At 35.8% G+C, this 16541-nt stretch overlaps 1 protein-coding gene across 2 annotated transcripts in view; it reads right to left on the bottom strand.

Moving 5' to 3' along the window:
• GRIK2 (glutamate ionotropic receptor kainate type subunit 2) overlaps positions 1-16541 on the bottom strand; it is a 696770-nt gene that overhangs the window by 37472 nt on the left and 642757 nt on the right. For both annotated transcript variants that reach the window (XM_066254474.1, XM_066254481.1), the window contains one exon: positions 6968-7193. In XM_066254474.1, coding sequence (XP_066110571.1) covers positions 6968-7193 — 226 coding nt within the window. The remainder of the gene's footprint in view (positions 1-6967; positions 7194-16541) is intronic.

Here is a 16541-nt window from a genome sequence, read left to right as displayed (position 1 = left end):
CAGAGGAAATAGAAATTTGAAGGCTGTCTTCAGTTATTCCTCATTTAAAAAGTAGCATTAAAATATATTTTATACATTTATTAATATTTTTAATTGTTTTATATTTTCTTAATAAGTCAATACTAAACAGGACTAATGGTAGAGAGGGATCAAAGACTGCTCAAAGTATGATTCCAATAAACTGTACAAAGTTTATTAGCTCCCTTATAACTAATTCCAATATGAACTTCCTTTGTAAAAATAGTTTTCCCATTTGAAATATCTAAGTGGGTTTTTAAAAAATCCTGGTGGGATTTTTATAATATATTATTCTGATTTATCTTTACCAAGCACTACCTCAAAGTAAGACAGTTTGATAGAAATTCCTGGTACATTAGTACACTATTTAAAAAACAAATAAAACACTTGTTTAGTGTTTTGTATGAAGTATAGGTCAAAATTATCTTTTTTAGCAATTTGAAAAGTATGAGTGCCATTATGTAACTACCATAACTGAAAACTGTCTGAGCTATACTCCAAAGTCTTTGTACATCTCACCTCCTCCCTCCCCCAAGTCTTAATCAAATCTCACTACCCTGGATTATTTGTTTGTTTAATGAGGTCAGCACATTTAATAATGTCAGATGTTTAGCTCTAAAAATATTTTTATTCTGTTTAAAAATATTTCTATACATCATATTTACCAAAGTAGAATTTATTTGTTCAATAAATAATAATTTAGGGCCCATTGAGTACAGCCACTATTGTTCCATGATTACATCAACAGAACAAAATTACTAAAATATTATTAAAGAAATAATCTCTGCCCTCATCCAGATAATGTAAACCCATAGAGGGTGGTAGAAATATATGGGAATCTCACTCCTGTCACATAACACTAGAAAATGCATTTATGTGCTCCAGATATTTTTCAAATAAAAATATAAGTCAATGAGAGCCTAGAAGCCTAACAAATCACTGCTTCCACCTTTCATAAATGTTTAAGAGTGTGCTTGACTTTTAAAATTCATTCTAAGATATCAGATAGCTACATTTTCCATATAGTTTGTAACCCAGTTTTAGATTAAACTCTGGGAATCTGTTAAGCATATATCTGGAAAATTATTATAAGTTAAGCACTTAAGTAGACTTTGATTTTCTGGGTATAAGCACCTCATTTTACTAATAAAAAAATAATATCTAGAGGCCATAAATTTCAAGTGACTCATCTAAGATCACACTAAGTGACAAGGCTAAATCTAGAATATCAGAATAACTAGATGATGATACTTTCTAATAGCTTGTTATCAGTCTCATTTCTAAAATATAACTTTGCTAAAACATTTCATAAAATGAGCCCATTAATAAATATAGTTCAAATGGCCATATTATCCAAAGAAATATACAAATTTAATGCAATTCCCATCAAAATTCCAATGTCATTTTTTTTAAAAAAAAAAAGAACAAAAACTCATCAGGTTTATATGGAACAATAAAAAACTTCAAATAACCAAAGTAATCCTAAGGGGGAAAAAAAGCTTTTCCCCTGGAAGGCATTACAATACCTGACTTCAAATTATATTACAGAGCCATGATAATCAAAACAGATGGTACTAGCAGAAAAATAGACACACAGACCAATGGAACAGAATAGAGAGCCCATAAATAAAACCATATTTATGTGGTCAAATCATCTTTGATAAAGGAGCCAAAAACACATAATGGAGAAAAGAAAGCTTCTTCAATAAATGGTGCTGGGAAACTTGGAAAGCCACATGCAAAAGAATGATTTTTTTACTACAGTTTATCTCCTTGTGCCAAAATTAATTCAAAATGGATCAAACACCTAAATATAAAATCTGAAACAATAAATTACATAGAAGAAATCATAGGTACTAAAATCATGAACATTGGCCATAAAGAACATTTTATGAATTTGACCCCAAAGGCAAGGGAAGTAAAAGCAAAGATAAATGAATGGGACTACATCAAATGAAGATGCTTCTGCACAGCAAAAGAAACTGTCAACAAAACAAATAGCCAACTAAATGGGAGATAATATTTTCAAACAACAGCTCAGATATCTAAAATATATAAAGAACTCACAAAACTCAGCAAAAAACAAGCAAACAATCAATAAAAAAATGGGAAAAGGACATGAACAGACATTTCTCCCAAGAATAAATACAAATGGTCAACAAATATATGAAAAAAAGTTTATGTTCACTAGCTATTAGAGAAATGCAAATCAAAACTACAATGAGCTTGACCGAGCGGTGGCACAGTGAATAGAGTGTTGAATTGGGATGTGGAGGACCCAAGTTTGAGACCTCGAGGTCGCCAGTTTGAGCGCAAAAGCTTACCAGCTTGGACCCAATGTCGCTGGCTTGAGCAAGGGGTTACTCGGTCTGCTGAAGCACACGGTCAAGGCACACACATATGAGAAAGCAATCAGTGAACAACTAAGGTATCGCAATGAAAAACTGATGATTGATGCTCCTTATCTCTCTCCATTCCCACCTGTCTATCCCTATCTGTCCCTCTCTCTGACTCTCTCTCTGTCTCTGTAAAAAAACAAACAAACAAAACCCCCACAAAACTACAATGAGATACCACCTCACACCTGTTATATTAGCTTGTATCAACAAGACAGGTGATAACAAGTGTTGGAGAGGCTGTGGAGAAACAGAAACCCTCATTCACTGTTGGTGGGAATGTAAAGTAGTACAACCATTATTGAAGAAAGTGTGGTGGTTCCTCAAAAAATTGAGAATAGAGCTATCATATGACATAGCAATCCCTCTACTGGGTATATACCCCCAAAACTTGAAAACATGGGTACGTAAAGACACATGTACCCACATATTCATCACAGCATTGTTCACGGTGGCCAAGACATGGAAACAGCCAAAAATGCCCTTCAATAGAGGATTGGATAAAGAAGATATAGTACATATATACTATGGAATACTACTCAGCCATAAGAAATGATGACATAGTATCATTTGTGACAACATGGATGGACCTTGATAACATTATACTGATTGAAATAAGTAAATCAGAAAAAACTAAGAATTGTATGATTCCATACAAAGGTGGAACATAAAATTGAGACTCATGGACATAGATTAAAGTGCAGTGGTTACTAGGAGGAATGGAATAGAGGGGAAGGAGGGGTGGGGGAAGAGGAGGGGCTTAAAGAAATATAAAATATAGGGTGATGGAGGATGATTTGACTTTGGGTGATGGGTATACAGCATAATCGACTGTCCAAATGATGTGGAGATGTTCTCTCTAAATATATGTACTCTAGTTGACAATGTCACTTCGTTATATTTGTTTAAATAAATAAATTTGTAAAAATTCCAAGTAAAATAGTACTCGAGTAATTGTTGGGCTCATTGTGTAATTCTTACTGAGGGAAAGAACCATAGCTGCTCTAACTATGAAGAATGGCACTGCTTGAGCAATCCACCAGCTCAAAACTAGAACAGTCAACCCATACCATGCTATGAGTATGATCATTTATTAACAACAATAGCATCAGCTATCACCATGCACTGGCAAGTCAAAAATTTCAAAACTAAAAAATTCTACCTGAACATCTCTTTTTTGTCCATCTAGTTTCTAAACAATTGTTATTGAGTTGTAACAACCCATCTGTTATTAAGCTTTGAATTAGCATATATTTATTTCTTATTCTTTAATAAACATTGTATTCTGTTTGAAAATTAATTAGGAAATTCTTATTATACAGTTCATCCCAATAGAGGTGGACTCAGCTACACTTGAATTTTTAGGAGTAAGAACTCAGTTTCATTCTGTTTGTTATATTTTTCATTCATACAGTGACTGTGGAATCATCATTTTGAGTATAGTGTATAATGCAGAGATATGTAGTGTTATGGGAACTAGCCTTGTGAAATTTTCTCAAAGCCAGTTCACAATATTTTGAAATATAATAAAATTTGGAAAACTTTATCAAATATAATAAAATTTAATGTTAATTTTTTTGGTGAAGTCATTATAGTGAAAATTTTTGGACATTCTAGATATTTTAAAGTCAATGGAAATTATTCCAAAGAAAGAAAAACTTACATAAAATTGTTGTTTCTCAAATTTATTACAAAAGAAAATTTTCATGAACATATGCCCAATTTTCTAACTATTGTATATATATATTAGTTAATTTGAAAGAAACTTTTCAAAATTAAAATTAATAAATGTATGAGTAAAGACAAATTGACAAATATAGCTATATTATTTGTTAAATGTGAAAACATAAATATCAGTTTTAATTTAATCATTGACAAATTTGGAGAAATTAAGACTCCAAAATTATCATTATTCTTTATTACTGTGATAGGCCAGTGAAAAGATATTAGTGCTTTTCACATTCTTTTAAAAATTACAATAATATAATTAAAATATGTTAATATGCTGGGGGGTTTTATATAGTATTAGTTTACTGTTTCTCCTGTAACAAGTTACCATAAATTTAATAGCTTAAAACAACACACATTTGTTATCTCATAGTTCAGGGGTCACAGTTCCTAAAAAGTGTCTGAAAGGCTGTATTTATGTGTCCTCTAGGGAAAAAAAAAATGTTTCTGTGCCTTTTCAATAAACTTTTAAAGGTCTTCTCTTTTTCTGGGTTTATGCCCCATCCCTGCGTCTCTCTCTCTCTCTCTCTCTCTCATCAATTAATAAAGAAAAACCTCAACTAAAATTGGAGTAGGAAAGGCCAGAAGAGGGAGCTTTCATACCCTATCACTATGTTCTTAACATCAGTTAAAAACTGCAACAAGAAAAGCTGTATCTTGCTGTCTCACACAAGTTCAACCACTTTGCTACCCCAGAAGAAGGAAGATTTTCCTCTTGCCCAGCAACAAGTCCAGCAGATTGAATTGTTGCATTTCAGGCAAAAAGAAGGCATCACCACCTGAACTCTCATTTTCCTTCTACAAACTACTATTTTTCTTGTTAATGACTTCCTTGTCCCATCTCCTTTCAATAAAAACCTTCTATCTTGTATAACCACTGGGAGTATTGCTCTGTTTGCTAATGTGATGCTGTATCATTCATGAATTATTTACTAAAGCCAATTAGATCTTCAAATTTACTCAGGTATATTATTCTTAACAATATATGTAGGATCTAGCCAGTTGGCTCAGTTGTAGAGTGTTGGCCTGGAGTGTGGAAGTCCTGGGTTTGATTCCCGGCCAGGGCACACAGAAGAATCACCCATCTGCTTCTCCACCCCTCCCCCTCTCCTTTCTCTTTATATCTCTCTTCCCCTCCCGCAGCCAAGGCTCCATTGAAGCAAAGTTGGCCCAGGTGCTGAGGATGGCTCCATGGCCTCCACCTCAGGCACTAGAATGGCTCCAGTTGCAACAGAGCAACACCTCAGATGGGCAGAGTGTCACCTCCCAGGGGGCTTGCCAGGTGGATCCCAGTTGCCCCATGTGGGAGTCTGTCTCTCTTCCTCCTTGTTTTTCACTTCAGAAAAATAAAACAATAAAAAAACAATATATGTATTTTTTTTTCCTTTCTCCATCATAATCTGAATGGCTGTACCCTCCCACCCCAAATTCATTGAATTGAAACCTAATCCCATATATGATGGTATTTGGTATCTGAAGATGGAACCTTTGGAGATAATTAGGTCTTGAAGATGGGCAGCATAAATGAGATTAGTATTCTTGTAAAATGGACTCCAGAGAGATCCCTTGACCCTTTAGCCATGTGAGGGCACGATGAAAAGATGGCTGTCTATTAACCAGTAAGCAGGTCTTCCCATACACTAAAACTTGTGACACCTTAATCTTGAGCTTCCAGCTTCTAGAATTGTGAGAAATAAATTTCTTTGTTTATAAACTACCCAACTTCCAGTATTTTGTTATACCAATGCTATAGGACTTAGCCAATCTATAATATCTCAATTCTTCGTCTGATCCTTAGGCTTCCATTTTATAAAGACAATTTGATTACAATAAATTTATTTGGTTAATCCAAAATAATCTGCCCTTCTCAAAATCTGCAATTTAATCACATGTGCAAAGTCTCTTTGGCCATATAAGGTAACATAGTCACAGGTTCTGGGAATTAAGTCATGGAAATTTGTGGTGGACCCATTACTACAGCTGTCACAAAAATACATGTATTATAATATTGTGTACTTGTCCATTTATTTATGTATGGTACATACATACACAAGGTGGGGCAAAAGTAGATTTACACATGTTCATATAAAATGTAATAAATAATAAAACAAGAATAAACACTGTTTCACATCTTCCCAACTATAAATATATACATACCTACTTTTGCCTCACCATATATATATATATATATATATATATATATATATATATATAAAGTTGAATAAACTAAAATTCTACTTTTTGTCTTTTCTGGCAGTTGATTATCTTTTATTTAATTTCATAACAATTATTGAAAATTATTTTGTCATATGGAATAAAGAGGATGTTAAAAATAATTAATCCTCAGTGTCAAATATTCTAACTGTTACAAGAATAGTCTGCTATATGCGTCTTCTTTTAAATAAAACAAATACAGTAAACATTCAACAAACAATTTGTGGCTCATTCTTTTAATTAACTTTCTCAGTGATATACTATACACATAATCCAGAAATCTGAAGAAAGAAGGTGAAAAAGCTTTATTTTATCCATAAAACATTTTTAAATGTCAGATTGAAAAGGTTCTGTAGGGGGATGTTATAGGATTTTTCAATATTGATTCAGTAAACATGAATACTGACCATTTAGGTAAAAATTAAATTATCTTTTGTTACCTATCTATTTAGAAGCAGATGTCTAAATTGCTTCTCTGATTTTCTATAGTAATAAAATTTAGCAAGATGCATTTGTGAAAGACAAAATTCATAATGGCATATAGAGGCACTGTTTTATCTGCTTCTCAAAGCAACTAAAATTAATAAACAAGTGGCTGACATAAAACATACCCATGGGGGTGCCAACGCCATAACCTTTGGAGTCTATAAGGCCACCAATCTGCGTCAGGTTGCAATTCCGCTGGGTAACAAATTCGATGGTTGTTGACTCCATTAGGAAAGCGTAATCAGAGGTGAGGACTCGCTGGATGCCTTCTTCATTACTTTTGACGAGCACTGACTGCCTCCTGCTACTCATAAAGGCCCACATTTTGTCATACGTGGAAATTTTTGATTTCTGGGGAAAAAGAAAATATATAAGAAGGGCAATTCCTAGTTTCCATGTGACTCAACAATATTAAGATGGAACTGACAATATTTAGTTAACAATATAACCTTTAATTGTAAGATTAATAATAATAATATCTAAACAGAAAAATGAAAATCTGTATAAAAATATGCCTCATAGCAATTCCTCAAATATTTCCAAGTAAAGTACAGATTTATTTAACAAATATGTCAAAAGTGTCCTAATATTCAAAAATGCAGAAGTAGTAAATCACAGATGGTAATAAAAAGAAAAATAAACAAGATTAATAAATCAAATCTTTTGTGCTTATACCTCACTGCTTATAAAATTATACCTTATGTGTATAATTTTATCTTTCAACATTACAGTAACATTAATTTGAGAGAGACAGATATTGAATACCGATTGACACTGTAGAACATCAAGAGGTTATTTTTCCCACTTTGGTTGACTATAAGACAGATGTTACGTTAACCCCCAAGGATACACAAGATACAGGTTGAAGAGATGAGAAAAATTCATTACAAATAAGGATGTTACAAATAAAAATTACTACATTTCCACTGAGACACAGCGAGCCTCTAGACAACAGGAAATCTATCATTCAGGTCCACTAACTAACTAAAGATTTCTGGACCAATAAAATTGAATAGTTTTTATAACCAACTGAAAATTCTCAGTGGGGCTTTACTAGATTTTATTGCTAAGGGAAAGAAATGGGTTTTATTCAGAAGGCACTGGTACGACATAAACAGGAAAAAAGTTAGTATCTGCCTATGAAAGGTCATCCATGAAAACCTTACTTTAGTTTAATTCTAATAGAAATACAAAATAATACTGAATCTATAAACATAAGAAGCATATGTATCATACGGGTGACTCTGTTATAAAATCCAGAACAGCTTATTTTCAAACAAATACATATGCAATCTTTTTTACATCATACTTTTAGTTCTATATGTGCCAGGTCATAAATGTGATATTACCATGACCTCTTCTAAAAGGTGGGTGCACAACAATATTTAGAAAAGTTCTTGCACTGTTTCAACCATAAAATGGGAAGAGAAACTAAATTTACTGGGAAAATAACTAATAAAACATGAGTGCTATATAAAAACAAGTATAGCATTATGGCTAAGTAAGGGAAGAAATGAAAACCTTTGCTCTCCAGTGAAACTAAAACATGCTAAAAGGACAATAGCTGAAACTTTAAAAGAGAGCAGCTAAAACACCTTGAATAAGATAATTACAAATATGGGCTGCTATTGTGACAGGTCAATTGTTTTTAAATAAAATAATCAAGTGTTGGTGATAACTAGAGAAAATGAAAAGGATATGTAAGTTTGTGATAAAATTTTTATTGGATCAATTAAAACCAATAGTGAGATTTTCATAGACTCATTTGGTCATCCAAATCACTAAAAAAATGGATAGTTAGAACAAGTTCAGTTTTTTCAAAGTTAATAGTATTTCTTGCCTGACCAGGCAGTGGTGCAGTAGATAGAGTGTTGGACTGGGATGCAGAGGACCCAGGTTCAAAGCCCTGAGGTCTCTGGCTTCTGCATGGGCTCATCTGGCTTGAACATGGGCTCACCAGCTTAAGAGCAGGGTCAATGGCTTGACTGTGGGATCATAGACATGACTCGACGGTCACTGGCTTGAGCCCAAAGGTCACTGGCTTGATGCCCAAGGTTGTTGACTCGAGCCCAAGGTTTCTGGCTTGGGTAAGGGGTCACTCACTCAGCTGTAGCCCCTCAGTCAAAGCACATATGAGAAAGCAATCAATGAACTAAGGAGCTCAAAAAAGAATCGATGCTTCTCAACTCTCCTTTCCTGTTTGTCTGTCCTTATCTGTCCTTCTTTCTGTCTCTCTCTCTGTCTCTGTCATAAAAAAGTAAAAGAATATTTCTTGCCCTGTCCAGTTGACTCAGTGGTAGAGCATTGTCTTTGTGTGTGGATGTCCCAGATTTGATTCCCAATCAGGGCATACAGGAAAAGTGATACAGGGGTGCTTCTCCACCCCTCCTCCTCCTCCTCTCTCTCTTCCCCTGCTGCAGCCATGGCTTGATTGGTTTGAGTGCATCAGTTCTGGGTGCTGAGGATGGCTCTGTAGAGCCTCCCCCTCAGGCACTAAAAATAGCTCACTTGCAAGCATGGCCTCAGATGGGCAAAGCATTGGCCTCAATTGGGGGCTGTTGGGTGGATCCCAGTCAGGACTCATGGAGAGTCTGTCTCTCTCTATCTCCCTTCATTTCACTTGGAAAAGAAGAAAAATAATATTTCTCCTAATGTTTTAGATTAAGTGAGGACTAAATACAAATAAAATCAAAATTAGCGTTCTCTTTCATAATAATATAATTTTATGTAAAAAATAAAATTGGATATAATTATTGGTTTACTAAATCTATGACTGGTAATAAAGAAATACAATTCAATAATGAATAACACTTAAAGAGTATGTGATCAAAACTGCACATTTGCCACTTGAAAATTTAAAATGTAACATATTTAGGCCCTGACTGGTTGTTTCAGTGGATAGAGTATCACCCCAGCATGCAGATGTCCCAGTTTGATCCTCAATCAGGGCACACATGAGAAGTGACCATCTGCTTCTCTTCCCCTCCTTTTCCCCCTTCTTTTCCTCTTACTCTTCCACAGCCAGTGGCTCAATTGGTTTGAGTGTCTGCCAGGGTGCTGAGAATAGTTTAGGGGTCCAAGGGCATCAGCCTCAGGTGCTAAAAATAGCTCAGTAGTTGAACATCAGCTCTAGGTGGGGGTTGCCAGTGGATCCTGGTCAGGGCTTATGCAGAAATCTATCTCTCTAACTCCCCTCGTCTCACTTAAAAATATAAATAAGTAAAATGAAATGTAACATATTTATTGGAGAGTGATAGTGCAAAATCAGGATATGGGTGGCCAAAATCAAGCAGAGTAAGTAAGTAAACAAAAAGTTGTTTTTCCCTGTACTGGCCATAAATTGCCTAAATTCTCTGCTTTGCTTTAGCTATAAGAACATTAGCAATCAATATTTTCCATGCTTATTTAAATTAGCACAGTGCAATTTTTTTTTTGACATAGCCTGGTCATTGTTTTATTTAAATTATGTTTCTTGAATTACTCTGATATACTGTCTGATACATGCTGGGAACAATTCAAGATATTGGCCAGGTTCTAGGTACTGTAAATAGTTAACATGCAAGAACATCATGGATATTTGCCATAGGAACAGTGAAAGCCAAAACAGGTATGAAGCCAACTGCTGACTAAATCACATTTGCATTGTGAGACCACTAAAGGTGCTATGTGAAGATGGATCAGCTGTGGCAAAGGTAGATGTAGGAAGAAGAAAATCAAGGGAATGTAGCAGCATTCTATGTAAGAAATGGTACATGTACTAGGAAAGTGGTGTTGGAGATAGAAAGAAATTTAAGAATATCTGGTGTATGTGTGTGTATGTGCATGTGTGTAATGGATAATACTTGGTCATTATTGGAATACAGGAAGTAAATAAGAGATTTAGATTAATGCCTTGCTTTATAATTAAACTTGAGGGTCATGGAGAGGAAGAGAGAGAAAAAAAGAGAAAAAGAAGAGTAAATACTTGAGAGATCACATCTAGTAAGTTAGAAGTACCTAAAAACATTTAAATGGACCAGTCATGTAAAGTTAGATATTTAAGTTTGAATTTTGGTGGAAAACTCAAGACTTAAAATATAGATTTTGAACTTCTCCTGGATGTAGAAACAAAGTAGTGGAAGAAGAAGAAAATTATTCTAGAGGAAAGGGAGTCCTGAAGTCAATCTTTGTGCAGTTTCAAATTTCAATGACTAAATGAGAAGACTGAGTCTACAAATAAGATATAAAAAGAGGGGACAAAGATTAAGGAAGAAAATGTGGAAATTGGAGTGCTGCAGAAATCAAGGCAAGAGAATATTCTGTGAGGTAATTGTCACCTAGAATGACTTGCCAAAAGAAAAAAAAATTATGCATTGAGAACTGAATAATATCTTTGGATTTGGCAACAGATAGTTCCTTGGTTATTTTAGCAAAAGCTAATTTAGTGGAGTGAGCACTTAGAAATAACATTAAAATAGACTAAAGAAGAAAAAAATAAAATGGAACCAGTAAACATCAAAAAAAAAAATCAGAACGTAGGTCACTGTCCTGAACCACATCTTACTGAATTTTGTGAAATAAGTTTGGACAGACTAACTCCTGGGTCCAAGGGGCAGAACCACAATCACCACCCTTTCTAATCACCAAATTGCCACAGGATCTAGGCTCTAGCAGAGGTTTTTTTTCAGTGGCTGAGCCCAACAAGCAACCAGCAGACAGGCTGCAGGAGGCGAGACTCAGGGAAACTTGGCCATTTGAGCAGACTTTCCCCCAGACCCAGAGTGGGTAAAAGCTAGCCTAAGTATCCAGCTGGTATTTCCATGTACACATGGGAACAGCAAAGGCAACCATAAACTCTGAATTGCTTGTATCTCCAAGAAGGTTGCTGAGGGCCGGTCACAGGCAGTGTCTCTCACTGGTCTGCACTGGGTTCCTGCTTGGGAGGCCCAGGGCTGGCACATCCAGGGGAATGCTGCAAAAAGTATTGGTTTAGGACCTAACAACCCTTGCTAGAATGGTATCCTAAAGAGAAGCTCCTCACACTGAGCCCAGCTGAGGCAAGTTCCACTCTCTGTGATCAGCACTGGCACAGCAGCTCATGTGCATTGTATAGGGTGGAGCTTCACAGTCATCCAGCCTGGTTGTTTGATATTCTGTCCTGCTAGGCTAGATTCTACAGGGGAAAGGGAGAGAGGCTTGAAGCATGGACATTTCAACTGTGGGTCCCTGTGAGTCTATTGTTGGAACTGGTTGAGGAGCTTAGCTATGTTTGGGAGGGGCACAGTCAGCCCCAGGAGAGGACTCCGTCAGTCTTCCTTCTTGAAATAACTCTGTGAAGGGAACTGTCAGCAACACTAGGTCTGAACCTACTCCTCATCTTTTTAGGGAGAAATAAAATTTGAGTATCTAGCATTGGCTGAGGGATCAAGCTCTGGAGTAGGGGCTACATTCTCTGTACTAAGCTCCTAAGAGACTCCTGAAGTAGTGGGTCTCACAAACATTGTTTCACAACCTAAGTTGCCCTAACCTACCAAGTGTGCAACTTGTAGAGGGGTTGTTTGGGTGAGGCCAACTGAGCACACACTACAATCTTACAACAGAAGAATGGGAATACTAGGGAGCTGTGACAGGAGGAGGAGCAGCTGAAATGTCGAGACAAATATTGCAGAGCTTGGGGCTTTTATAGAGCTTTTTTCATCTTTAAGCAGGAGGAAACAGATTATTATACAAAAGCTAGCCCCTCCCACAGCACCAGACACAGGAAACGCAGACACAAATAGTGAGATTGCAATAGTTACATACGGGTAGACCACAGCAGATAACAAACAACAGCTAATGCCAATTCAAGAAGAACTAGAGGCAACACTACTGGTAGTGAGTGGCAGACAGCACCAACCCTAGACTCAACTACTTACACAAGCAGCACACCCAAAGGTGGAGTTTAGCAGACACCAGACACTGTGGAGAATAAATACGCCCAACAGGACAGATGTTGCACAGTGTGTAATACGCATAATCAAGGTTGACCCTTAGAGCAAACCAGACTGAAGGGATAAACATACATATGCATGAAAAGACCAACTGCATCTAATACTCAATAACAAAATAAGGAAAAATAGTGCCCTCAAGAAGCATTCCTAGAACAAGAAAATCAAATGGCCAAGTCCATCTTCTTCATAAAGACCACATAAAAATTTCAAAGTAAGACATTGCTATCTAATAGACAGACAAATGAGCAGACAAAGAAATGCGACCCAAATGAAACAACAAGAGAAATCCCCAGAAAAAGAACTGAATGAGATGGAAGTAACCAAAATACCAGATGCAGAGTTTAAAACAATGATTTTTAGGATGCTCAAAGATCTTAGAGCAACAATGGATGGACATAATGAGCACCTAAATAAAGAGATAGAAAACATCAAAAAGAAAATTGAAATCATAAAAAAGAACCAGTCAGAAATGACAAATAAAATATCAGAAATGAAGACTGCACTAGAAGAAATTAATAGCAGGTTGGATGAAGCAAAGGACTGGATCAGCGATTTAGAGGACAAGATAAATGAAAGCATAGAAGCAGAGCAGCAAAAAGAAAAGAAGCTCAAAAAGTGTAAGGAATCTGTTTGAGAGCTCTGTAGCAACATGAATAGAAACAATATCCATATCACATGGGTTCCTGAAGAAGAAGTGAATGAACAATGAATAGAGAACCTGTTTGAAGAACCCATAGCTGAAAATTTCCCTAAACTGATGAAGGAAAAAGTCACACAATTTCAAGAAGCACAAAGAGTTCCATTAAAGAGGGACCCAAGGAGGCCTACAGTAAGACACATCATTATTGAAGTGTCAAAGAGACAAAGAAAGAATACTAAAAGCTGCAAGAGAAAAGCAGTTAATTACTTACAGAGGAGCCCCCATAAGGGTGACATCTGACTTCTCAACAGAAACACTTCAGGCCAGGAGGGATTGGCAAAAAATATTCAAAGTGATGCAAAGAAAGAACCTACAACCAAGACTACTTTACCAGCAAGGCTATCATTTAAAATTAAAAAAATAAAATAAAATAACAGGCTTCCCAGACAAAAAAAGACTTAAGAAATTCATTACAACCAAACCAGTACTGCAAGAAATGTTAAGGGGCCTGCTGTAAAAAGAGCAAATGAAAAAAAAAATTGAGAAAAAGAGAATTGCAGATATAAAGAATAAAATGGCAATAAACAATTACATATCAATAATAAACTTAAATGTAAATGTATTAAATGCTCCAATCAAAAGACATAGGGTAGCTTCATGATTAAGAAAACAGAACCTGTACATATGCTGTCTACAAGAGACCCACCTCAGAACAAAAGATACACATAGACTAAAAGTAAAGGGATGGAAAAAAAATATTACACACAAACAGAAATTTTTTAAAAAGCTGAATTAGAAACACTTATATCTGACAACATAAACTTTAAAACAAAGGCTATAAAAAGGATAAAGAAGGTCAATACATAATGATAAAGGGAGTAATCCAACAGGAAGATATAACCATTGTAAATATCTATGTGCCTAATATAGGAGCACCTAAATATATAAAGCAGATTTAGATGGACATAAAGGTCGAGATCAATACCAATACTATAATATTAGAGAATTTCCATACCTCACTAACATCAACAGATAGATCTTCTAGATAGAAATTAACAAAGAAACAGCGGCCTTAAATGACACACTAGATCAACTGGATTTAAAAGATATCTTCAGAACCTTTAACCACAAAGAAGCAGAAGATACATTCTTTTCAAGTGCTCATGGTACATTCTCTAGGATAGACCACATGTTAGGACAAAAATGAGTCTCAATAAATTTAAAAAGATTGAAATCCCATCAAGCATCTTCTCTGATCACAATGGCATGAAACTTGAAATTAACTGCAATAGAAAAACTGAAAAACATTCATATACTTGGAGGCTAAGTAGTATGTTATTAAATAAGAAATGGGTTAACAACAAGATTAAAGAAGAAATAAAAAGTTTCCTTGAAACAAATGAAAATGAACATACAACAACTCAAAATTTATGGGACACAGCAAAAGCAGTCCTAAGAGGGAAGTTTATAGCATTATAGGCATACTTTAAGAAGCAAGAAAAAGCTCATATAAACAACTTAACCCTTCACCTAAAAGAACTAGAAAAAAAACAACAAATAAAGCCCAGGGGAAGTAGAAGAAAGGGAATAATAAAGAACAGAAGAGAAATAAATGACAGAGAGGCAAAAAAAATACAATACAAAAGATCAATGAAATCAAGAGTTGGTTTTTTGAAAAGATAAACAAGATTGATGAACCTTTAATGAGAATCATTAAGAAAAAAAGGACTCAAATAAATAAAATTAGAAGTAGAAATGGAGAAGTAACAACTGACACCACAGAAATACAAAGGATTGTAAAAAAAATACTATGAAGATCTGTATGCCAAAAAATTGGACAACTTAGAAGAAATAGATAAATTCCTAGAAACATATAATCTTCCAAACTCAATCTGAAAGAATCAGAAAACCTAAACAGATCGATTACAAAAAGTGAAATTGAAACAGTTATCAAAAACTCCCAGTAAACAAAAGTCCTAGACAAGATGGCTTCACAGGTAAATTTTACCAAATATTCAAAGCACTAACACCTATCCTTCTCAAGGTATTTCAAAAACTTCAAGAGGAAGGAAGACTTCCAAGATCCTTTTATGAGGCAAGCATAATCCTCATTCCAAAACCAGGTAAAGATACTACAAAGAAAGAAAACTATAGGTCAATATCCCTGATGAACTTAGATGCTATAATTCTCAACAAAATATTAGCAAACAAGATCCAGCAATACATGAAAAAAGTAATAAGTCATGATTATGTAGAATTTATTCTGGGGAGGCAAGGCTGGTACAATATTTGCAAGTCAATCAAAGTGATACATCACATAAACAAAAAGAAAGATAAAGATCACATGATAATATCAATAGATGCAGAAAAAGCATTTGATAAAATCCAGCACCATTTATTATTAAAACTCTCAGCAAAATGGGGATATAAGGATCATATCTCAACATGATAAAGGCCATCTATGACAAACCCATGTTCAATATCATACTCAATGGGCAAAAATGAAAAAGCAATCCCCTTAAGATCAGGAACAAGACAGGGGTATCCCCTTTCACCCTTCTTATTCAATGTAGTTCTGGAAGTCCTAGCCACAGCAATCAGACAAGAAGAAGAAACAAAGGCATCCAAATTGGAAAAGAAGAAGTGAGACTATCATTATTAGCTGATGATATGATATTGTACATTGAAAACCCTAAAGTCTCAGTCAAAAATCTACTAGACCTGGCCCTGGCCAGTTGGCTCAGTGGTAGAGCATCGGCCTGACGTGCAGAAGTCCCAGGTTTGATTCCGGGCCAGGGCACACAGGAGAAGCGCCCATCTGCTTCTCCACCCCTCCCCCTCTCCTTCCTCTCTGTCTCTCTCTTCCCCTCCCGCAGCCGAGGCTCCATTGGAGCAAAGATGGTCCGGGCGCTGGGGATGGCTCCTTGGCCTCTGCCCCAGGCGCTAGAGTGGCTCTGATTGCAACAGAGCGACACCCCGGAGGGGCAGAGCATCGCCCCCTGGTGGGCAGAGCGTCGCCACCTGGTGGCGTGCCCGGTGGATCCCGGTCGGGTGCATGCAGGAGTCTGTCTGACTGTCTCTCCCCGTTTC

The sequence above is a fragment of the Saccopteryx bilineata genome, chromosome 1 (assembly GCF_036850765.1).
Source record: "Saccopteryx bilineata isolate mSacBil1 chromosome 1, mSacBil1_pri_phased_curated, whole genome shotgun sequence".
Lineage (NCBI taxonomy): Eukaryota > Metazoa > Chordata > Mammalia > Chiroptera > Emballonuridae > Saccopteryx > Saccopteryx bilineata.
Note: the sequence above shows the minus strand (reverse complement) of the source record. Positions and strands in the feature narration are given on the sequence as shown.